This window comes from Myxocyprinus asiaticus, chromosome 36 (genome assembly GCF_019703515.2).
Source record: "Myxocyprinus asiaticus isolate MX2 ecotype Aquarium Trade chromosome 36, UBuf_Myxa_2, whole genome shotgun sequence".
Taxonomy (NCBI): Eukaryota; Metazoa; Chordata; class Actinopteri; order Cypriniformes; family Catostomidae; genus Myxocyprinus; species Myxocyprinus asiaticus.
In genome coordinates this window covers 31,754,239-31,779,526 of record NC_059379.1, presented here as the reverse complement: position 1 = coordinate 31,779,526, position 25,288 = coordinate 31,754,239, and the positions used below count along the sequence as shown (strand labels likewise).

Sequence of the window (25,288 nt, the reverse complement as noted above, 5' to 3'; positions counted from 1 at the left end):
CTGTAAGTAAGCCATTCGTAGATTAATTTTCTGTTTGTTTTGAGTGACCTGCCCAGCCAGACACAACAACACTGACTCAACCAATGGCATGAGTTTGGTTCGATCAACAACAGACTGAGGGCATATTCTGGAGGCAGTTTGAAACAATGTTTATTTTTGCAATTCCGTTCGGTGGCACAGAAATTACACACTTCAGTTTTAATAATAGAATAAAACCAATAAAATAAAATAAAAAGTTGTTCTGGTAAAAAAAACAGCAATTGGTAAATGAAAGTAAACTGGTTCATACTGATGGCCGGGGTATAGGTTTAGCAGGTTTTTTGGAACCCAGCTTCTTCATGGCATTGTAATACTTCTTCTGCTCCTCTGTCATGAAGATGTCTTTCCCTCCAAAGTGCAGAACAAACAAATAATAATTATTCCTTCAGACAGTATCAAATGGTAAAATATAAAATAATAGTATTTTGACATTAGTTAAAAAAAAAGTTTTGCTTATCTTGGACTTTTGCTGATTGAAGTTGTCAATGATGACACCAATGAAGAGGTTGAGCGTGAAAAAGGAGCCAAAAATGATAAAAATAACAAAATACAGATACATGTAGAGGTTGATCTCATACGATGGCTGCTCATCCACCTGACACGGAAAAGAACCAATGAATATTCAAGAGAAAATATCACTCATAAAAGGATAGTTTAAGTTATTATACAAATCTAAAAACATGACACAGTTTCACAGAAATAGAGAAGGAAACAGCGTTTCACCAGATTTGTAATGAGGAACACAGTAAACTGTCAAATGCACAATGACAGTGCAGTGCACTTTAAGTGTTCCGCCAAAATAAAAGCTCCTGGTGAAGGTGAAGCAAATCTGACAGAAATATATTACTATTGCATAAAACTAATTCTCAAAATAATAATAAATATACATGATCATATTATAATAATAAACTTGACTGGACAAAAATAAATCATATACAACTGGGTTCTAAAATATACAGCAAGTGAGTGAAATTTTAGTTTTTGCACGTCATGTTCATTCACATAAATATTGATTTTTTATTACTGTATTGTATTGGTGCATATAAATTATATTTATTATATTATAAATTAAATACCATTATTTCTTGTGTTCATTTAGTGGAAAAACTGTGGAAAATATGCCTGAATTATCTTTAACTAGATCTTTATTTAATTAAACATTTTGAACATACATTAGGGTGAATTAAAAATTATGATTTAAAATGACTTTTATGTAATTTCTGAGCAAATAAACAGCAAATAAACAGCTATTCATATATATATATATATATATATATATATATATATATATATATATATATATATATATATATAATAATGTAAACAGGCTGGAAAATATGGAGTTATAATTTTTTATTTTTTATTTTTTAAGCAATATCACAATGTTGTTAAGCACCAACCAAGCAACTGCCATTGAGATGAGTGGCAATGGTAATGGATAGTTCTCTCCAGGTATTATATGCCTCTTCAATACAAATGCAGCATATAAAATTCCTTTGTAACAGCTGTTTATTTCAAAGTGGCAAATCTGTCATCCACGTACCTCTCTAGAATCCACTGCAGCATACATGATATCCATCCAGCCTTTAAATGTGGCCTATGTAGACAGAGGCACTTTCTTAATGTCAGCACATTAAACAAATCCCAGTTATTTACTATGGATATGTACTGTGTTACCTCTGTGTCCTCTGAGGCATAAAAAGGAAATTACATAAAATGACACTCTCTTCCAGTAAATATGCTTAACTGAAATTATAATGTGTAATATGCATCTTGAATGAAAGTCTCTTTTAAAGGAATAGTTCACCAAATAAAAGGTAAATTCAGTAATCATTTACACACCCTTATATAATTTTAAACACTTATTACTTTCTTTCTTCTGCAAAACACAAAAGGAGGCATTATAAAGAATATCACGGTCACTCATTTCCATACAATGGCAGTGGACACTTACTTACGTACATGACTCACTTTAAAGCTTAAAAAAGTACCCAAACGTATCATAAAAGTAGTCCATGTGGCTTGTGCATCATATTCCAAGTCCTCTGAAGACATACATTAGGTTTTGGTGAGAAACAACCAAATATTTAAAGGGTTAGTTCACTCAAAAATGAAAATTCTCTCATCATTTACTCACCCTCATGCCATCCCAGATTTTATGACTTTCTTTCTTCAGCAGAACACAAATGAAGAAAAATAGAACAATATCTTACCTCAGTAGGTCCTTAAAATTCAGGTGGATGGTGATCAGACTTTAAAAGCTCCAAAAAGAACAGACAGTTCTTTTAAACCAAGCGATAGTTTATAGTTAAAAAGTACTTGTATAATGATCTTTTTCACACCAAAAGCAATTGTTTCACTTAAGAAGACATTAATAATGTTTATGCTTAATAAAGTCTGATCACCATCCAATTGCTTAAAATATTAAAATAGGAGCTAAAAATATTTTTCTTCAAATGTGTTCTGCTGAAGAAAGAAAGTCATACATCTGGGATAGCATGAGGGTGAGTAAATGATGAGAGAATTTAAATTTTTGGGTGAACTATCCCTTTAAGTAATTTAGTCATAGCTGAGTACATGAGAGAATCTCGTTCACATGTTCATGAGAAATTGCAGTGTTTTTGCTTTCACGAGTTTTAAGATTAACCCATAGTGAACAAGTTTCTAAGCAAGCATGGCATTCCCTAAAATTACTCTTCTTGTGTTCTGCGGAAAAAAGAAAATCATATAGGTTTGGAAGGACATGAGGGTGAGCAAATGATGACTGATTAATTTTTGGGAGAACTTTAAACTTTTATTCAAAATTAGTTCAGTTTACTGAGTTGCTTGATGAAAAACAATCAGCTTAGCAGATTTTATAGCAATTTTAGGTGTTATAATTCTCTGTAAATAATATCAGCTAAACAATTAGCTTTTTACATTAGTACTATGGTTACCTGCTTACTGTGTGTAAAAGGTTGCACTCTAAAATCCATGAAAAAACGTACAATTTGCAGTAGGGAGACGTAGCCGAGTCCCACGTTGTCATAGTTGACCTTTACATTGACCCAGCGCGCCTCATTGGTGTGCATCAGTGCCATGCAGTCACTCTTGTTGTTGACCACATCCATGGGGAAGCGTTCCTCCGTGGTGGTGTTGATGCAGTGGTAGAACTTTCCAGCAAACAGATTAACTCCCATGATGCTGAAGATGAGCCAGAATATCAGACACACCAAAAGCACATTAAAAATAGAGGGGATGGCACCAACCAGAGCATTCACCACCACCTATATTGAGAATGGACATAATAAGAGTCAATAATAAATTAGAAACAAATGAGTAATCACTTTATGATATTTATTTTGAGATAAAGACAAATTGTACTCAAAATGCTCAAAAACATACAAATACTTAAAAGTTAAGTGTGCAATTTCTGCGATACTAGTGGAATCAATTGGAAATAAAATCTCTCTTTTTGAGCAAGTCCGACTGAGTCGGACATAGCATCATTAGCTCAACCTAAGTCGTACGTTTGGAATGTGCCTCCCTGTTTTTCTTAGCAATGGAAGACAAGGTGAGTGTTTGAAAATGTGCTGATTTCACAATGGCATTCTACCATATTACTCTTACTATTTAATATCTATATGTGCAGTATACAATAGAAATAGTAAAAGTAGCATCCAGTATGTGGTTTCAAACTCAGCCAGTCTTTATTTTTGAAGTTCTGTTTGGTGAAATTACATACTTCACCTTTTAAGAAATATGCATACATTAAAAGTATGTATACACTTTTAATTTATGCATATAAAAATTATGTAAATAGTAATACATATAACACTGACAAATAAGCTTGTCCGAGGTAATAAAAATGAGAAACTTTGAAAAATCTAGTTTAAAACGTGTCAAATTCGTAGAAATGTAATCTTTGTGTACGTGTTGGTTTCATTCATTTTTGAAAAACTTATATAGCATTTTCTCCAATTTTTATTTGTATTTTTTTAATGACTTTAAAAATGTCAAGTGTTGTAACCAGCAAGTAAAATCTATTAAATACTTTCCTTAAATCTTAAATAAGTGTGTGTCCACATAATCATTAATTTCAAAAAGCTTTCAAACATATTTTTCAAGGTTAAAATATTTTTATCATGAAAATCATGAATTTTTGTCATAAATATCAAGAAGCTTTTTCAGGGTTATTCCATTTGATCTGAATAAAATGTGCTTGTTCATAAAAATGTCAAATAATCTGATATTTTTCATACAGTCATGAGGGTCTAAAGGGGTCTTCTCTCTTTTATGTGGGGATTTTTGTCACATGAAATGACAATGGCTACCTTCATGTTAGCTACACCATCTGACTTTGATTTAGTGGACAAATTGTTTTCAAATATGAATATTTAAAAAACTAGTTTCACTGTTATTTTCACAAATTTTTTTTTTTTAAGAAATAATAATAAAATATTATTCCAAATTACTTATGCCAACATTTCATTGAGACTTTTCTTCATCTGAGACTTTTTATGGTCTCTGGTTGGTTACACAATTTAGACATTTTTGACTTTAAGCCCCCCCAAAAAAATCTCAAAATGACTTTTTATTTAGAAATTGAAAACATGTTCATCATAGTAGCAGTGTATTTAAGTAACTGCTTTGAGTGAATTGCATTTTTAATGTATTTTTGAATAACTTAATTTAGATCCAGACCAAAAAAATGAGCATAACATCATTGAGACACAAATTAAGAGATCATTCCTTACCCTCATTCCCTCAAATCTTGCCAGGGCTCGAAGGGGTCGAAGAGCCCTGAGCGTTCTGAGAGATTTGATTGCTCCCAGCTCAGAATAGCCCAACAAATTGGCTGTTAAACTGACAAGTGACACCTTAAACAAAATTACAGATGAGCTCATCAATACACACAAATCTTAGCATCCAACAAGGATTGAGATGAAAGAACCTTTGAAAAGGTGGTTTTGGTTTCAGTAAAAGTCAAAAAGGTAAACTCACATCCACAATTAGGAAGTCTAGCCAGCACCACGCATTGGTAAAATAGGTCTTGAAACCATATGCCACCCACTTCAACAACATCTCCACTATGAAAATGTATGTGAAGACTTTATCAGCATATTCAAGGATGATCTTGATCACTCTACGGCGCTCTATGTTGATATCCTCAAAAGCCTGACACAGTGGAAAACAAGTCAAACAAACTGATTTTCCCATTTCCATTAAATGCTAATAAGCAGGATTATATCTCTCATAAATGTAATAATGTATATAGAGTGCATAGTTCACTAAGTATTAGCTCATTATGGACAGACACACCAGTGCTCCACTGCTAAGGAGGATCATAAAGATGATGAAGGTCTCAAAGTAGTCATGCTCAACGATGGTGAAGCACGTCCTTCGAAGGTTCCACCACCTTTTTCCCCATTCTTTTGTGATGTCTACATTCAAACGTGGACATCGCCTAACACAACCTAAGCAAAAAACCAATAACATCAAATCTTGAAGAACCTGCAGTCTTGAAATGGTGGGTTGGACATTAAAAATAGCTTGTAAAGGCTGTACAGTAAAAAAAAAAAAAAATAAAAGTGGGGAAATACAGACCTTCTGTAAAACAGGACTCTGGCTCTTCAGGTTCTGGTTCCTCTTCTTCCTCTGGCTCAGGCTCAGGTTCTGGAGGCATGTAGTCCACTGTGCTACAAAGTGAGGAGTCGTCATTATTAAGAGCATCCTGTGCAGGAAAAGGGGGAAAGACAGAAAGAAAGGAGAGTTTTTGAAGAATATCCTTGGTTACTCTTTTCCATAGAATAAAAGAGAATTGGGACTGTCAAGCTTTAAAATGACAAAAACAAAACCAAACATAAAAACACACTGTAAAAGTATCAGAAAAGTGGTCCACAATTCTTTCTAATAACTTGAATTTAGGTCTGTTCCTCACCAACATGATCACACGGGAACTCGCCATGTTGTTTCCAATAATTCTAGTACTCTAGGATCGGCGACATTATACCGACACATGGACCATCGTCATCTCCTATCAGATATGTTTGTATCATTTCAGTTGCTTACCCCTGTGGCACACCCAGATTACTTCCAGAGGCATGTCACGTCAGCATTGGGGGAGACCAGGGTTCAGATCCCGCACCGAAACCAAGGAGTAATCGCAATTGCATAATCAGTGACGAGCGCGATTCGGATGTTGCATTTTCAACTCTAACATTAAATTTTTACTCCACTAATGATTAGGGTTAGGCATAGGTTTGGGTTGGGTGGTAGACTTTATTAAAAAGGCAGTTTTCTTCACTGTATTAATGCCTGTACAGTTGAAAACAGCTTGCTTCACGTCTTCCTTTTGGCGCCCCTACATGAACATTACACCCGTAAAATGGAGCCCACACGTGCCCATATGTCCAACACATGGCCACGGGGGGCAGTGTTATGAAATTCGGTAAGTATACACTGATTTTAGTTAAAGAAAAGTCAACCTACTCTTTCTGATCTCACTGTGAGATCAGTCTGTCCTCACACAAAGCTATCATATGGTTTCAGAAAAGTTGTATAGCGCACAAGTTGTATTGACTTGATATGTTACTTTTTGGGCCCTACAGGGCTCCAGAATGCAACTAAAATGGTCACAAATGCGACCAAAAATTATTTATTGTGACTATAATTTAAAATCTAGTCGCCATTGGCAACAGTTGTGTGCGTTCATATGCAGTTTCATCAGATATCATCTTGTGAGTTATTGAATACATCATTAGAGCACGCACAACCAGTGTGTCTCGCGCCTCTTTTCACCTGTTCTGTTTCTGATGAGCTCGCTGCAACACATGTAACAACAAACCCAGCACAAGAGAGTTGTAACCAAATGACTCTTTTGAACCAGATCTTTTTCATGAATCACCCGAAAAGAACTGAGGGTTTGAACTCAGAAGCTCAGGTTAACAGTTTGAATCAGATTCACTTTCTCAGCGAATCAGTCATCAGTGAGCTCACAACTGGGAGTGAAGACATTTCAAAGTAAGAGTCGCATGTGTATTTTGGGCTTCTTTATAATTAAAAGTCCTGTATCATCAGGGGGAGGGTTACTTTTTAAATGTATTTCACTACAGATTACAGAATACATGCTGTAAAATGTAATTTGTAATGTATTCCGTTAGATTACTCAAGGTCAGTAATGTATTCTAAATACTTTGGATTACTTCTTCAGTATTGGTAGATTTTTTCACTTGTTTTGACTATAAAAACTCTGCCAGTACAGTAAGACAAAATACACATGTTAAAAATACATTCTCTGAAAAAACCTAAATATGTTATGCAGTGTTAATTCTAAAACAAGATGAATCAAATTGATCTTGTTTTAAGGATTTTTAGATATTTTTACAGGAAAACAATAAAAAAAATATTATCAAGAATAAGATTTTTGCCCTAATATCAAAGGTCTTACTAGAAAAAAATTAATTATGATCTAACGTGAATTTTCTTGATAAAAAAATATGATCGTGCCTGGTAACATGTGCATGTAATATGGCTAGAAATAGCATTTTAGCTTAGCGTAAAGCTGACAATTTACACAAGGTTTATTTCTATTTCTTCTGCTCCAAATTTACTTCAAACTGCACTTCTCTGTCTGCTCGTATGAATGTAACACATCATAAGAATGATGTGAAAATAAATGTTTTCCATCTGAAAGGACTAAATATTAAATGAAACAAATGACAATAAAATGCAAAGTAATCTCTTCAGTAATCAAAATACTTTTTGAATGTAACTGTATTCTAATTACCAATGATTTAAATTGTAACTGTAGTGGAATACAGTTACTTATATTTTGTATTTTAAATACGTAAACCCGTTACATGTATTCCGATACTCCCCAACCCTGTGTATGATATATATATATATATATATATATATATATATATGAGATCAAGCTTTTGACACTTAGGACAATTGAGGGACTTGTTCACAACTATTACACGAGGTGCAAACATTCATTGATGATCAAGAAGACAACAAATTACCAAATGCATACTATATTTTATGAAATTATCTGTAATGTGGATTCTGAAGGGCAGTACTAAATAAAATAAAAAATATTTTATCTCTTATATTTGTATAAATTATGAAAGGGGTGTGAACATTTATGAGACAAAAGTGAATGCAAACTTATCTTCTCAACTATATACTGTATACTGTTTAGTAATCCTCTGATTAATGCTGTCTTCTTTTCTTCTACTTTCTATCTTGTTTCTGACCAGCAACCTAAATCGAGCAATTCTGTGATTTGGCAACTAAAAACAGCCATTTGGCTCCTTAATGTTTCAGTTCAGGAGTCAATGGCACCTAAGTCATTTTTTTAGTCTGGAGCCCTGCCCTATTTAAAGAGTGCTAGCGCAAAGTGCAGTGCTATGCCATAAGTTGTAAGTGCAAAGTCAGTGGGCATGGCCATGAAGTTTTGCTATTTTCATGAAAGCATATGCTAAATCTAGGTAGCAAGTGGTTTTGGGAAATCGTGCACACAATGAGCTGATGGGCTGGGTCAAGGGCAATTTAATTCAGAGGTTCTTCTCTGGTTATTGCAGCATCCGTGTCCTGTTATATATTCCATTCCCTGTCAAGCACCAGCGATATAAACAAAGAATTTACATATGAAACATAAGATTTTGGTAGTGTAAATGGACTGTATGCAATGAATTAGAATAACAGAAATATGGACATGCTCCTTTTATATGCTTAGATGTTATTCTCATCAGGATTTGGATGTACGCTGTTAAATTATAGTGAATGTATGTATTATTAATCATTTTCATCTACTGACACACAAATCATGGCTAGTATTAATAGTGCTTGTATTGGCATGCAGTTCACTTCAACCAGTTGATTTTGAAAAATTAAATTAATGGATTTAAACACGAAATAATTAAACCAAAGTTTTCTAAATTCAAATTACACTTCAAATGAAACGAAAATATTATCAAAAAAATGAAATGGACAAAAATTATATATCCAATCCAAACATTTTATTCTCTCCAACTTCTTTCACCAGCACCTTTTGTAGTGACTTAAAAATCACTACAACAACAGGTGGAAAATTCCAATACATATTAGATCATAAATACAATTGTAAATGTAAACATAATAATACAAATTCAAATTCAATAAAACGTTTCATAAAACGGCTACAACTCTGATCTTCAGGGACATAATTTGATGTTCCACTATATTTTCAGAGTTTGGACATGAACTTCATTACCACCTGCTGGTGGAATCTCCAAACAGCAAATGCAGGAACTGAGTTTAGACACTGCACTGAAAACAGACGTGCCTCTAAAATGTCTTAACACAATAACCTATTTTTCAGGAAAATAGGAAATTGTGCTTTGCACCACATCATTAACATACAATACACCCACAGTTTGCGCGCACACACCCATAGATAGCAGAAACACTCCCACCCACGCCCACTTGCGCTTTGCACTGGCACGAAAATTGCTCTTAGAATTAGCGCTCTCACAAAAATTGGATAAGATGTAACATGCGGTTGTTGCGTGTAGTGCTGAGCTTTGTGCACTCACGAAAACAGAGCCCTTTTTGTCATTTTGAAGATTGAAAGTCCCAGTCACCATTTAATTTTATTATATGGAAAAGAGCGGCCAGAATATTCTTCAATAATTCACTGCGAGAGAGAAATTCATAGAGGTTTGAAATTACATGAGGGTGAGTAAAGGATGACAGAATTTTAAATTTTGGGAGAACTATCCTATTAAAAAAATCAGTTGAAGGATGTTGTAAGGTAATGTGAGGAAGAGAAAGAAAGCTGATCTCGCTAAGCTCTGCTGCCTTACCTCTTTCTCCTCTTCATCAGAAGATTCATCTAAGCCCTCATCTTCAATATCAGACTCACAACGAGCAATAGGTACATTCATGGTTGGAGGCATTAAACAGTTGGTCAAGCCATCAGCTATTTTCCCCCCATCCAGGTGGTTTAAGGAGTACAGTCCTATGTCCCCTTCCCCTACTCCCTCATTGTCTTCAGGAGGTTTCTTTCCAAGAATCTGTTGCACCAAACTGGCAACAAAGGCTTTGAGCCAATCTATACCCCTGGTGATGCGGCCAATGGCAATCTGCAGGTTGTTCATCTCACCATCGTCATCACCTCCAGACAGGTTATCCCCACTGAAGGAGCTGAGCAGCAGGGCCAGGAACAGATTCAGCACCTGAGAAAACGTAAAGGTGAAAATGAGGTCGGCAGGTTATAAGACATACATGAGAAACAAATGCATTTTGCAGAGTAGGGCTGTCACAATACCAAAATTTCGAGCCTGAAAAAACAAAAAAACGCAAATGTGGCAAAATTTTTTCAAAGTGATATTATGTGGTTTCTCAGGTTTTGCAGCAGTTCCGTGGTGAAATGTCCACTATGTAGCACTCAAAGCAAGTTTTACAATTTTCTCCCGAACAAACGATGGTTTAAGGTTAATGTGCTATCAAGTAAAACTTTACAACTTCAAACCTTAAACTGACAGTGTCACAAAAATCAAATGCGAGCTTGCAATTGTTAAAGCAACCACGCTATTTTGTGGTGCTTCTATGACACTTTCAGCTCACATGTCGACTCGTGTGCTCTCCAGGCCTCATATCTTGGTTCTTTGCATCTCAAGTGTAACACGCAATCAGTTCAGCCACACAATTTTAAAATGTAGTTTGTCATGTAATGCAGACGTTAAAATGTATCATCTTACAAGTCATACACTATAGTTGAAGTGTTTTGATGTCATAAGATAGCATTGTGTGAGGAACAGGGTGAAAAGTAAGTGTTATGATAATCCAGCCACCAAGACCCGCACTCTGGACTGATAATCTTTAATTTTACTTGTGATTTTTATGAAAGTGAATCAAAGTCATTGTTGTTTTAGCGCCTCTAGTGTTTATTTCACCAGGAACGTGCCGTGATCCATGTCAAAATCATTGTGCAAAAAATATAGGAATAGTAACGTGTTGCAATGAGTAGAACATTTCTGTAGTCTATATTAATGCCAGATTCTTGATACCAATCCTGATACAACTGCAAGAACAAATATGGTATTGAAAATCTGAAATAAAATGAACAAAAAGACAACTGATAAGCAATAGAACAAATAAAACAGTAGAACAAAGATTCAAATGAATTAAACAGTGCTGAATTTTTTCAGGTATCAACTGTAACATTAGCAGGAAGTATACATTCAGAAATGGAAAAAAGCAATCAAATGCAAAATAAACTACTTAAATAATTGCAACACTTTTCGCTGTGTACAATATAATACAATAGTACTGATACTGACAGCCAAGAGTAGTGAGTGGTTCGTTTTTGTCAGTATTATTGTTTGATTAATATTAGTGACATAATAGACAACGGTAGATCTATACATTTACAAATATATATATATATATATATTTTTCTCCCCTTTTCTCCCCAATTTGGAATGCTCAATTCCCAATGTGCTCTAGGTCCTTGTGGTGGTGTAGTGACTTGCCTCAATCCGGGTGGCGGAGGACGAATCTCAGTTGCCTCTGCGTCTGAATCTTATCACGTGGCTTGTTAAGCGCGTTACTGCGGAGACGTAGCACGTGTGGAGGCCAACGCTATTCCCCACAGCATCCACACACAATTCACCACGTGCCCCACCGAGAGTGAGAACCACATTATAGCGACCACGAGGAGGTTACCCCATGTGACTCTACCCTCCCTAGCAACTAAGCCAATTTGGTTGCTTAGGAGACCTGGCTGGAGTCATTCAGCATGCCCTGGATTTGAACTCATGACTCCAGGGGTGGTAGTCAGCATCAATACTTGCTGAGCTACCCAGGCCCCCCTTTTGACACATATCTAACGTTTTGTCCCACCTGGTTCCATTAACATAAGACAAACCAATTGTGTTTACAGAATTACCTCACAAAGACAGGTATTTTTACCAAGATGTGCATTTGACACTCCACAGAGCATACACACAAATACGCATGTGAATGTTTGAAAGCTAGTCAGCACTCATAAACCGAAACTGAGCCAGTACTTAATACTACAGATATTTGTATTTTAGTATCGACTTAAGCACCAATAATTTTGACATCCCAAATGCAGAGGAAATTTTTTTAAACTGGCTTAAGAATGGGGTGTCTCCTGTTAGTGCAGGTGAATTCAGTGTTTACTGCTTGTGATGTCTTGGCTCAAGGTGGTATTAAAAAATAAACTAGAAAATAAAATGCTGGCCAGTGCACAGTTTTTGTGTTTAGAACATGATCTTGGCCGACATTACAAAAGGCACAGTAAAAAAAGCTCATCTTTGTCACAAATGACTGGTTTCCCTGCTATACATAGCCTGTATCAGGTTTAGGTAGGCTCTGTCATAACGAAGCATCAAATATTATGTTGTCTGGAAGCCAGATGCAGTAAGCTATCTTTAGCATCTAAGCTCACTAGACATAACTCATAGTTACAGCAGCCATGTCTGGCCTCATTCATCTGGGACCTGAGAGGTAGATTTGGGCAGAGAGAAAGGGCTCAGAGAATTAGTAATAAGAACAATGAGGAGTACATGGGGGCCAGAACTGTTTTAAGCCACATAAAAATTATTTCATGCATTTTACTGCCATAATATTTACAGAAAACAGTTAATATTTAGAGGAAAAATGCAATAACCAATTATAATTTTATGGGGATCATATTTTTGCTCCATTATTTTGAGAATAAGGTCGCAGAATTCAGGTACCCTAGGATCGACCACATTATGCCGACTCACCGACAAGTGGCATCTCCCATCAGACATTTTTGCATCGGCTCTAGAGTGTTTACCTTCCCCTGTGGCGCAACCAGAAGTATTTTGCGTCAGCAGCATAGGAAACCAGGAAGTAATTGTGTTCGCATAATCAGTGACATGCGTGATTCTGAGGTTTTTTCCCTCTAACATTACATTTTTACTCCACTAATGGTTAGGTTTGGGGTTTGAGTTGGGGGATACCGTTGATAAAATATGCATTTATAATAATTACATTTATTTATCACACATTATACAGTGAAATTCTTTTTTTTTTCACATATCCCAGCTAAACTGGGGTCAGAGTGCAGGGTCAGCCATGATACAGTGTCCTTGGAACAAATAGGGTCAAGGGCCTTGCTCAAGGGACCAACAGTGGCATCTTGGCAGTGCTGGGGCTTGAACCCCCAACCTTTTGATCAATAACCCAGAGCCTTAACTGCTGAGCCACCACTGCCCCAAGATAAATTTATCTTCACTGTATTAAAGCCTGTACAACAGAAAACAATGCTTCAAAACTCGCTTTTGGTGACCCTCCGAGAACATTTCACCTGGAAAATATACACATGCCCATATGCCCACAACACTTCCCGCTTTGGCCACTGGGGGAAGTGTTTTGAATTTCAGTGAGCACTGACTGATTCCAGCTAAAGAAAAATCAACATCCTGTTTCTGATTTCACTGTGAGATCAGTCTGATATTACAGAAATTATTGAAATTATTGTAAATCTTTATAAAATCGCAAAAAAAAAAAAAAAAAAAAAAAAATGCATACAACAGTCAATCAACTGATGCTGTATTTTATAATATTCATTTTTTTTTTACATTTTTACACAAATTTGTGAGGGTATGTGGGCATTAAATCTCTTGGTTAAAAAAAATACAACACTACCCATTCATTCTTGTTAGTCATGTTTCTTGAGTCATAATATTCCCAAAAGCATTCCACCACACATTTTTTGGCATTCACAACCTAGTGCAAAATGCCCAGACCATTTGAGAACATATCAGTCATCTGTATGAAATAGATTAAGCTGCCGAGAAATCCAGCAGTAGAAGCAGGTATTGTGATTTTCACTTAGCATTTCAGAGTTACATGCCAAATGAGGCCACTGATATTTGGTTTCCCATACCACACTCACATACACATCCAGCCCATCAAACTTACTGTGCAGATGCAACTAATATCAGTATCTAGAATTCATATGATTTCCTTGCGCTCTTTCATTTGTAGTGTTTTGCTGATGTGTTGTGTAGAGCAGTGGTGCTCAACTGGTTTTCCTTCAGGCCTCATATTTTATTTTTTCATATTTTATTTTATTTTAAGTGGTGACCCAAAAATGCCCTTAAAATCTAATATTCAAATATATTTCTATTGTTTTCTGTTCTCTTTTTTTTTTTCCTTCCCTTTTTCTCCCAATTTGGAATGCCCAATTCCCAATGTGCTTTTTAAGTCCTTGTGGTTGCATAGTGATTCACCTCAGTCTGGGTGGTGGAGGACAAATCCCAGTTGCCTCTGCATCTGAGAGTGTCAACCTGTGCATCTTATCATGTAGCTTGTTGAGTGCATTCCCACAGAGACATAGGCAACCATGTTCAACTCACCATGCTCCCCACTGAGAATGAACCACATTATAGTGACCACAAGGTTACCCCATGTGACTCTACCCTCCCTAGCAACTGGGCCAATTTGGTTGCTTAGGAGACATGGCTGGAGTCACTCAGCACACCTGGGGATTTGAACTAGCAAACTAGGGAACTCCAGGGGTGATTGCCAGTATCTTTACCACTGAGCTACCCAGGGCCCCATTTTCTGTTCTCTTTTTGCGAAGCCTATTTATTTAATTATATCTTAACACAGCACAATAACATAGTTAGTTGCATTATATTACTTTTATTGGCATTTAGCATTGATTTTTCCCCTGCAGTCCATAACCCTGTCAGACCTGCAACCCATTTTTTGGTTGCTATCTACCAGTTGAGAACCAGTGGTATAGAGTTTAGTTGGAAAGTTGCCTAGATAAGGTCTCAAGCTTCAGCTCAGCTGTACATGTTTATTTAATGCATGTGTAACAGTATAAGGATGGGCAAGGAGGAGACGGGAACGGCAGCTGAACAGTAAACATAAAGTTTAACTTAAAACCAACACACACAAGCATGCAGCGCGGCCGCGTGCGTCTCTCTCTCAAACTGGTGCCTCCGTCTCATCTTTATCCCCCTCCTGGCTGATTAGCCTGATTCAGAACCGGCCATGTGTCTTCATGGCCCGGCCCCACCCTCCTCCTCACTGAGCTGAATTCCTACGACTGTTCATTCACCTCTGCTATTCTGACGGCGCATTTCAGCAGCTTCTCCCCCCTCTGCACTGGTGCACTGCAGAGAATGCCCCTGGGCGCTTCGGAAGAAATAAAAGAGTATATTTCTCTAAAAGAGTATATTTCTCTAAAAAGAGCATATTTCTCTAAAAGTGCGGCACACACACGGAACGTCTTTTTAAAGACGCGACTTTTTAAAGATGACTTTCCATTTGTGTGTTATTCCTGGTTGTGCTCGTTATCTCTCGCCCTCTGACGGCCACGATCACTGTCTTTCGTGTCTGGGCGCTGCTCACGCAGAGACAGCATTTGTAGAGGAGTCATGTACTCATTGCGAGAACATGTCCATGGCAACGATGCGGTCGCGGCTTACCTTCGTAAGAAAGCAAGCCACCCCAGAGGCTCCCCGCCTCGGTCCTTCTACCCACGGGTATGAAGCCAGTGCAGCTAGTAATGGGGGCGATTTGGGGACCCCAATGGGACCACCTCCTCCGGGTATCCCCCCACGGACTTGCGGGCTTCCGGATGAGTCCGCCGGCTCGTCTCATGGCGAGTTCGACCTCTTATTCGGAGTCCGTGAAGGTGATGAGCTCTCAAGCGCAGCATCAGAGAGTGGGCTCGTCCAGTTGGATGCGGAAGCCTCAGCTGGGCTCCTCCCTTCGGATGCGGTCGCCCAGTAGGTTTACATCGTCCCTGACGGCCAATGCCTACGGTGCCTCTGGACAAGCAGTCTCCGCCCTGCACGCCATGGATCTCCTGCAACTCCACCAAGCCAAGGCGCTAAAGGAACTGCACGAGGCTAGTTCCGCCCTGGGATTGATGCAGGAGCTGCGCTCGCCGACCGTCCTTGCTCTCCAGGCGACGAAGGTCACAGCGCGGTCTCTCGGGCGGGCAACGCCACCTTTGGCTCCACCTTGTCGAGATGGGAGAGGCCAACAAGGCACGGTTCCTTGCTGCCCCCATTTCCCAAGTTGGCCAGTCCGGCGACACTGTCGAGGACTTTGCCCAGCAGTTTTCAGCAGTGAAGCAGCAGACGGAGGTTATCTGGCACATCCTGCCCCGGCGCGCTTCAAGATCCCGCACCCCGTCTGCTCATCGCCAAGGGCATCTCCCTGCTGTGACTGCACCGGCTCCACCACAGCCCGCCCCTGCGGTCCAGCCCCGGCATGGAGCCCACCACAGGAAGCAGACGCCACCCGTCTCACGGCCACCAAGAACCCGTGAAAGGCTTCGAAGTGCCCCTGAGACAGGCGACCCAGGGATGATGAAACCCGCTGCTCTGGAGCTGGTAAGCAGACCACTCCATCCCCCGGTGGAGGGCCGGGAGGAGAATCTTTTGTTACCTTTGCATTTAATTGCACTGCATGCCCAAGTGGCTGCGGTACCCAAGAGTTCAGCAAGAGTGGTTCCCTGGGTCACATACCCGTTGTGCACGGCCGTCATCATGACCACCATCCACCACTCCATTTTGGCAGGTTTGGCGCTCCAGCGGTGGTCTCCCTGCCCGAGCGCCCAGCTGTGGCACAAGTCCGCCCCTGATGTGACAGTCTCCACGGATCATGAAGACAGGTCTCTTCCTCCCCCGTCCCAAGCTGTTCCGGAGGTGGTCACAAGGAGCCAGGTAAGTACTTCAATATCCCTGAACTCAGCACGGCCACGACACGGTGTGGCACCTCAGGCTCCGCCCTGCCACAAGGCCCCACCCGCCGGTACTTCCGACGAGATTGTACCTCTGGCCGAGATGAAGAAGGCGTTTTACAGCCCCTACTTCATTGTACCGAAAAAAGGTGGTGGGTTGCGGCCAATCTTGGACCTGCGAGTGCTGAACCGGGCTTTACACAGACTCCCATTTAAGATGCTGATGCAAAGACGCACTCTAGTGAGTTTCCGGCATCAAGATTGGTTCGTGGCGGTAGACCTGAAGGACGCGTACTTCCACGTCCCGATTCAACCTCGACACAGACCCTTCCTGCAGTTTGCATTCAGGGGTCGGGTGTATCAGTTCATGGTCCTCCCTTTCGGTCTGTCCTTGTCCCCTCGTGTCTTCACAAATGTTGCAGAGGCAGCTCTTGCCCCATTAAGGGAAGTGGGCATCCACATTCTCAACTATCTCGATGATTGGCTAATCCTAACTCACTCTCGGGATATGTTGTGTGCACACAGGGACCTGGTGTTCGCGCACCTCAGCCGACTAGGGCTTCGGGTCAACTGGGAAAAGAGCAAACTCCTCCCAGTTCAGAGCATCTCTTTTCTCGGTTTGGAGTTGGACTCAGTCTCGTTGATGGCGCACCTCACGAACGAGCATGCACAGTCGATGCTGACCTGTTTGAAGGTGTTCAAACAGAAAACTGCGGTTCCACTGAAACACTTTCAGAGGCTCCTGGGGCATACGGCATCCTCAGCGGTGGCCACTCCGCTCGGGTTGAAGCATATGAGACCGCTTCAGCACTGGCTTCAGACTCGAGTCCCGAGATGGGCATGGCGCCGTGGGACACATCGCGTGGCCATCACGCTGATCTGTCACAGCCTCTTCAGCCCTTGGACCGACCTCACGTTTCAACGGGCAGGTGTTCCCCTAGAGCAGGTCTCCAGGCATGTTGTGGTTACGACAGATGCCTCTAAAACGGGCTGGGGCTCTGTTTGCAATGGGCACGCAGCCGCCGGCTTATGGATGGGCCCACAGCTGCGTTGGCATATCAACTGCCTCAAGTTGCTGGCAATTCTGCTCGCCCTGTGGAGGTTCTGGCCATTGATCCAGGGCAAGCACGTGTTAGTTCGGACAGACAACACGGCAACGATAGCATATATCAACCGTCAAGGCGGTCTGCGCTCCTGTTGTATGTCACAACTCGCCCGCCGTCTCCTCCTCTGGAGTCAGCAGCACCTCAAGTCGCTGCGAGCCACTCACATCCCGGGTGACCTCAACACTGCAGCGGACGCGCTGTCATGGCAGGTTACCCTCAGGGGAGAGTGGAGACTCCACCCTCAGGTGGTCCAGCTGGTCTGGAGTCGATTCAGACAGGCACAGGTAGACCTGTTCGCCTCCCAAGAATCCTCCCACTGCCCGCTCTGGTACGCCCTGACCGAGGCACCTCTCGGTATAGACGCGCTGGCACACAGCTGGGCCCCTGGACTTTGCAAATATGCATTTCCCCCAGTGAGCTTACTTGCACAGACCCTGTGCAAGTTCAGGGAGGACGAGGAGCAGGTCATCCTGGTAGCACCCTACTGGCCCACCCAGATGTGGTTCTCGGACCTCACGCGCCTCACGACAGCCCCCCCGACGAATTCCCCTGAGGAAGGACCTTCTTTCTCAGGGACAGGGCACCATCTGGCACCCATGACCAGACCTCTGGAATCTCCATGTCTGGCCCCTGGACAGGACACGAAAGACTTAAGCGGTCTACCACCAGTGGTGGTAGACACGATCACTCAGGCTAGGGCCCCCTCTACGAGGCACCTGCATGCCTGCACGCCTTTAAGTGGCGTCTGTTCGCTAAGTGGTGTTCTTCCCAACACGAAGACCCCCAGAGATGTGCAGTCAGATCGGAGCTTTCCTTCCTGCAGGAGAGGTTGGAAGGGCGGCTGTCCCCTTCCACCTTAAAGGTGTATGTAGCCGCTATAGCGGCACACCACGACACAGTGGACAGTGAGTCCTTAGGGAAGCATGACCTGATCATCAGGGTAGGAGACCTGCAAGCGTTCTCTGTCAGCGAAACTTGCCTGGAGTTCGGTCCGGGCTACTCTCACGTGATCCTGAGACCCCGACCGGGCTATGTGCCCAAGGTTCCCACGACCCCTTTTAGGGACCAGGTGGTGAACCTGCAAGCACTGCCCCAGGAGGAGGCAGACCAAGCCCTGACGTTGCTGTGTCCGGTGCGCGCTTTACGCATCTATTTGGATCACACGCAGAGCTTTAGAGTATCTGAGCAGCACTTTGTCTGCTTTGGTGGACAGCGGAAAGGAAGTGCTGTCTCCAAGCAGAGGATCGCCCACTGGCTCATTGACGCCATAACTATGGCATATCATGCCCAGGACGTGCTGCCCCCAGTAGGGCTTTGGGCCCATTCTACCAGGGGGGTAGCGGCCTCCTGGGCCTTGACCAGGGGTGCCTCTCTAACAGACATTTGCCGAGCAGCGGGCTGGACAACATCCAACACCTTTGCAAGGTTCTACAATTTCCGGGTGGAACCGGTTTTGTCCCGTGTAGTGGCACGCACAAGCAGGTAAGTCTGGGACAGCCGCCCGGGTGTATCGCTTGCGCATAGCGCCTTTCACCTCCCCTGAGCTGAAGACATGTGCGGTTAACTCTCAGCACAAAACCTGAAAAAGTGGTTGCATACCAGCTCCTTTTATACCCGTATGTCCAGGGGAGTGGTATGCAAATACCACTCGCCAATTTTCATTGGCCTTTTATCAAAGACCAGAGGTGTCTCGGGCTCCCAAGAGTGACCCCTAGTGTCACTACATCGACACAACGTCTCGTTCCCTCCATCAGGGAACGGAGATTACGCCAGTAGCCAGGACGTATGCCGGCTCCCGGATGTGCTGTCTCCCAGTCCTCAACCACTCCTCCACCCTCTTTTGGATGCCAGCTCGCTACTCCCCTGGCAGATGACAGTGAGTCCTCCAGCCTCTGGCAGATGGAACCGCTCCTCCCCTTCCTTGGCAGACAGCCGCAGCTGTTCTGGCTCTCGGCAGCCGGCAGCGACCCCTCCATCCCCAGGCAGATGGCCACAGCTTCTCCTTTGGCAGATGGAAGCGGCAAGGACTCCACAACAGCACATCTCTCCTCCTTCCCGGGCTTCAGCACCACTGTAACAGTATAAGGATGGGCAAGAAGGTGGCAAGAACCGGCTGAACAGTAAACAAAGTTTTAATGTCAAACTCAACTTAACCAATATAAACAAACATGCAGCGTGACCACGTGCATCTCTCTCTTGAACTGGTGCCTCCGGCTCGTCTTTATCCCCCTCCCAACTGATTAGCCCGATTCAGGGCCGGCCGTGTGTCTTCATGGCCCGGCCCCACCCTCCTCCTCGTCACAGCATGCCAAGACACTCATTTGAGCTGATTCTAAGCAGATCTGAACCGCTGTTTGCTGGCTCTAGTCATTTGATGTAAATAGAAGCCAGCAATAAACATGTGCACCTCACTTGTAATGCTGTCTTGAAGACAGTACATGAGAAGGTAATCAGATGAAGAGTGAGTGTGAAAATGTATGCTAGCCATAGTGGGTCATGCTATGTAATGCTGCCTTTGTTAGCTTGCAAAAATGGGCCATTTCCTTTTCTGTATTTAACATGAGAGGAAGTTTATTCAGCGCCTTACTATGCACACAGCTGCTAGAAGCTCATCTGAATATCCTTGTTCTGTATAAAGCACATGCAGTTAGCAGGCTAGGTTTCATGTAAAAAAAAAAGCATTGGTGGCTTCCTGTACACTTTCCTTTGGAAAAAAAAAATCTTGGAATAATCAGTTATGTCTATAATTAATCTGTTGTAATCAGCCATTTCAGATCATTCCTTCACCCTGTTTACAAGTAATTGTAAAGATACATATTTCAAGTGTCTTAGGAAATTATTTGGAGCCTGACAGTGAGAGCAAACTTGTGTAGTAATAATTGAGCATAGTTGTCGAAAAATTCTCTGCCTCTGTTTCTTTTGGCAAGTCTTCGAAATTTTACTCTAATATCTGTTGATGGCGAAGGAAAATTTATTTTCCTCTGTAATATGTCATTTTTTGGACATATTATCCAGGCTCAACAGATCATTACAGGTAGCCACACCCTGAACTCACACCATTGGTTGAGCTAGAAAGTACATAGAATATCAGAAAGTACATTAGATATCAATGTTATGATAGTGTCACACAGCCACAGTGTTTCAGATCAGATATACTTTATTTGTCCCAATGAGGGAAATTTGTTTTGAGCATACATACATGTGCCGCTGTGTAACATGACAAACACATTGATAACATTCATTCAATCATGTCATTCATATTAGAGTTCAGCAGTTTCGTAGCCAAAGGGACAAAAGAGTTCTTATAGCGATTGTATCTAAACCTTGGAGTGCAAAAACGTCGACCACATGGGAGTAGTTTAAATTCTGGATAGAGCACATGAGATGGGTCCAAAGTAATTTTCCTTGCCAGTCTGAGAACAGTTTTGTTAAATATGGACTGAAGGGAAGGGTGGTCACTCACACCAACCATCTTTATTGCTGTGCGCACCAGACGGTTCAGCTGGGACCTGAGGGTAACTGCCAAATTACCAGACCAAGCAAATATGCCATACAGGAAGACGGATTCAGTGAAGGCATGATAGAGCATAAGCATAACCCTCTGGGCCACTCCAAAAAGTCTAAGCCTAAGAAGGAAATACATTTTTTGCTGAACTTTTTGACACAAGTTATGAACATGCACATCCCACAGTAGGCTATTATCAATAAATAGGCCTAGATACTTGTATGAGGCAACCTGTCTAATAGACTCATTGTCAATCACAATGAGTGAGTGGTTGCCCACTGACGTAGGATCAAAAAACATTTCCTCAGTTTTCTTAACATTAATTACAAGACCGTGTTCTTTACACCATTTGACAAAGTTGGCAATCTCTGTAGTATAATGTTGACTGTCCTTATCCTTATACAGAAGTTCAAGAATGGCAGTATCATCTGAAAATTTTACAACAATATTTCCAGGATGGTGACTCCTATATTCATTAGTGTACAGTGTGAATAACAGTGGTGAATTTACACACCCTTGGGGGACGCCAGTGTTAATGAACCTGGACACGGAAAGGTCTGAATAACCCTAACCTGCTGAATCCTACTGGTAAGAAATTAGTGGAACCACTTGATACTGTATGGGTTGACAGACATGCTATTGATTTTGGAGAGCTTGAGGATTTTGGAGGATCCTCTAGATCAGGGGTGTCAAACTCAATTCCTGGAGGGCCGCAGCCCTGCAGAGTTTAGTTCCAGCCCTGCTCCAAAAGGCCTCCTTGTAATCTTCAAGCACTACTGAAGACCTTGATTAGCTGCCTCAGGTGTGTTTAATTAGGGTTGGAGCTAAACTCTGCTGGACTGTGGCCCTCCAGGAACCGAGTTTGACACCCTTGCTCTAGATGTTTTTCAATGCCATGCACCACAGTAAGGATGGCAGCATCAGTGTCCCTGTTGTTTTTGTAGGCAAATTGATAGGGATCAAGGTGGTCCTTTACCTCTTCCTTAAGCTCCCTCACCATCAACCTTTCCAAAAATTTCATCACAATGCAGGTCAAAGCAACTGGGCGATAGTCATTATGCTCTTTAGGACTGTGCTTTTTTTGTCTGGAATAGTGTGTGAATCAATGGACCTCTGAAAAATGTCCACCCATGCAGGGGCTAATTCCCCTGCAAAGGTTTTCAAAGTAAATGCAGAAAGACCATCTGGCCCATTTGCCTTTTTGAAGTCAAGACCTTTAAAAATCTTAACAACAAAAGTTGTATTAGTTAACATTAGTTAATGCACTGTGAACTAACTAACGAACGATTGTATTTTAATTAACTAACTTTATATAAGATTAATGAATGCTGTAAAAAATAGATTGTTCTCTGTTCACGATACCTAATGCATTAACTAATGTTAACAAATGGAACCTTATTGTAAAGTGTTACCACGACTTTTGTGGAACTTGAGCAAATGGTTCAATTTCAGATTGTACTGCAGCACTTCTCACATTATTGGCTCTTTAGGATGAGATGCTTTTGTCGTATTTCTCATTTGTAAGTTTCTTTGGATAAAAGCGCTGTACTAAAAGAATAAATGTAAATGTAACTGTGATCACATTTACATCTAGTACTATTAATACTACTGATCTAACTTTCGACCTTCTGTCGAATTCACTGTGTGATCAGTCTGCTCAAAATAGGGGTTAGCTCAGTTGCTATGCTAAAGCTTGAGACCAGTGAAGCTTTAGAAAAACAGTTATAAAGATTTACAGCTTAGCAGTGACAACAGATGCCCATAAGTTTAATTCTTTAACCATTGCCCTCTGCAACACCCTCTCTCTAATTTGATAAAAGCCTTCACTGTACCGATTGTTACAGTACACATATTACAATCATTTGCAAACATTACAAACCGAATACAATTGGAAGCTCTTTATCACCATTAAAATGCAACCAAGCTTGAAATCAGAAAGTTAGAAATGGAGAAAAATATTCATGTTGCTTTGTTTATTGTTTCAGGTTTATTTGCTTTCCGGATTGCAGGGGTGTCCCTTACACCAGTGCATAAACCACACTGCCATTCACATGAACCAAAAAACTTGAGTGTGGTTCCTTGGTGTGCACCTTGACTCAGAAGATGGCTTTCACATCAAATTAAACCAAATGGTCAAGGAACCTTGGTCTGCACTACATTCTTTAAAGTGAAAGCAACATTATAATTTTTTTAATTAAGTAAAACAAGCTTAATTAAATCAACTAAATCAGCAAATCCTATGCTTTTTGGCAGGAATATTTGAATGAATTCACTCTCATAATGTATGTGCAATCTCTGCTTCACTTACCACCAAGTTACCAATGACCATGACCATCATGAAGACCACCAAACACATGCCAGCTCCCGCCACCTCCATGCAATCCCACATGGTCTCGATCCATTCTCCACACAGGATACGAAAGACAATGAGGAAGGAGTGGAAGAAGTCGTTCATGTGCCAGCGAGGCAGCTTACAGTCTTCAGAGATCTTACACACGCAGTCCTTGTAGCTCTTGCCAAAGAGCTGCATGCCCACAACGGCGAAAATGAAGACGATGATGGCCAGGACAAGTGTCAGGTTCCCTAGAGCACCCACTGAGTTTCCAATGATCTTGATCAGCATGCTCAGGGTGGGCCAAGATTTAGCCAGTTTGAAGACTCGCAGCTACCTCCAGCACATCAGTTAGAGAAAAGCATAAAAACACACATATAACCAAACCAAGCTAAACATTTAATCCCACACAGACAGAGAAAGTAAATTATCTTACCAAACGGAAGGACCTGAGAACAGACAAGCCCTGGACATTGGCCAGTCCCAACTCTACCAGACTGAGACTGACAATGATGCTGTCAAATATGTTCCAGCCCACCTGGAAATAGTAGTATGGGTCCATAGCAATAAGCTTGAACACCATTTCAGCCGTGAAGATTCCTGTAAATACCTAGATTGAGGATAAGAATGGTATTGGTTTAAAAACAGGACAATAATATGGAGTTATCATCATGCCTTAATTTTTTAATTCTTAAATGATTGTACCAGCTGTTGCTTTGTCCTGATGTTAAAGCAGAAGTGTTTTATTTCTGCGCCACAACACCACCAAACAGAATTGCAAAATTAATCACTGTTTTCAAACAAATTCCAGAAAACTTGCCCATCTTCCATTGGTTATACAAACAGATAGCCCAGCTAATGTTGCTGTGTCGGGCTGGACAGGTTGTTCAAATAACAAAAGAATGTTGTGATATCCCCACAGAGCCATAGTGATACACTTTTAGGTGAAATAAACTGACAAATGGCTATCTTATAGTTGACTCTGCATATAAAGCTGGGATACGAGAAAGAATTTTAACATAGAGGAAATGTACACACATCAGCTTTAAAGGAATGTTCCGGGTTCAATTCAAGTTAAGCCCAATCGCCAGCATTTGTGGCATAATGTTGATTACCACAAAAATTTACTTTGACTTGTCCCTCCTTTTCTTTAAAAATTGCACAAATATTCTACAGCTAGAATAAACACAGACATTCTGTGTTGAGCATGTAAGACATGACATGAAGCAGATCTAGACTTGTGGTGCTGGGGAAGAGGAGGGTTACAGAGAGTAAACTCTCATAGCGTGCGGTAGTGAAACCGACTTATCTGCAAACAATTTAAATGTTAGACAAATAGAGAGTACGCAAGTTCATTGGCTAACAGATTACATGTTCAAAGGACCTTTGCGCCATGTAGAGTTTCATGACTGAACTTAGAATAATTTCAGAGAACCTGCGCTGCTAATAGCTTGCAGGTTCAATTGCAAGTATGAGTGACCCAGGGACTGGAAGGATACTTAGATCACAATCACCACTGTAACCTTGTTTAAGGCTCACAATGCTTCCATGCCCTTCCTATTGTACTGTAAGTG

General features: G+C 41.1%; 1 protein-coding gene across 1 annotated transcript in view; it reads right to left on the bottom strand.

Moving 5' to 3' along the window:
• The window catches only part of LOC127427370 (sodium channel protein type 4 subunit alpha A), a 94,458-nt gene that overhangs the window by 6,309 nt on the left and 62,861 nt on the right, over window positions 1-25,288 (bottom strand). Inside the window, exons 14-24 of the mRNA XM_051674940.1 lie at window positions 24,151-24,324; window positions 23,691-24,047; window positions 9,870-10,241; window positions 5,626-5,752; window positions 5,341-5,495; window positions 5,023-5,196; window positions 4,776-4,898; window positions 3,027-3,305; window positions 1,583-1,636; window positions 497-634; window positions 290-394 (exon numbers count right to left, since the gene is read on the bottom strand). Coding sequence (XP_051530900.1) covers window positions 290-394; window positions 497-634; window positions 1,583-1,636; window positions 3,027-3,305; window positions 4,776-4,898; window positions 5,023-5,196; window positions 5,341-5,495; window positions 5,626-5,752; window positions 9,870-10,241; window positions 23,691-24,047; window positions 24,151-24,324 — 2,058 coding nt within the window. The remainder of the gene's footprint in view (window positions 1-289; window positions 395-496; window positions 635-1,582; window positions 1,637-3,026; window positions 3,306-4,775; window positions 4,899-5,022; window positions 5,197-5,340; window positions 5,496-5,625; window positions 5,753-9,869; window positions 10,242-23,690; window positions 24,048-24,150; window positions 24,325-25,288) is intronic.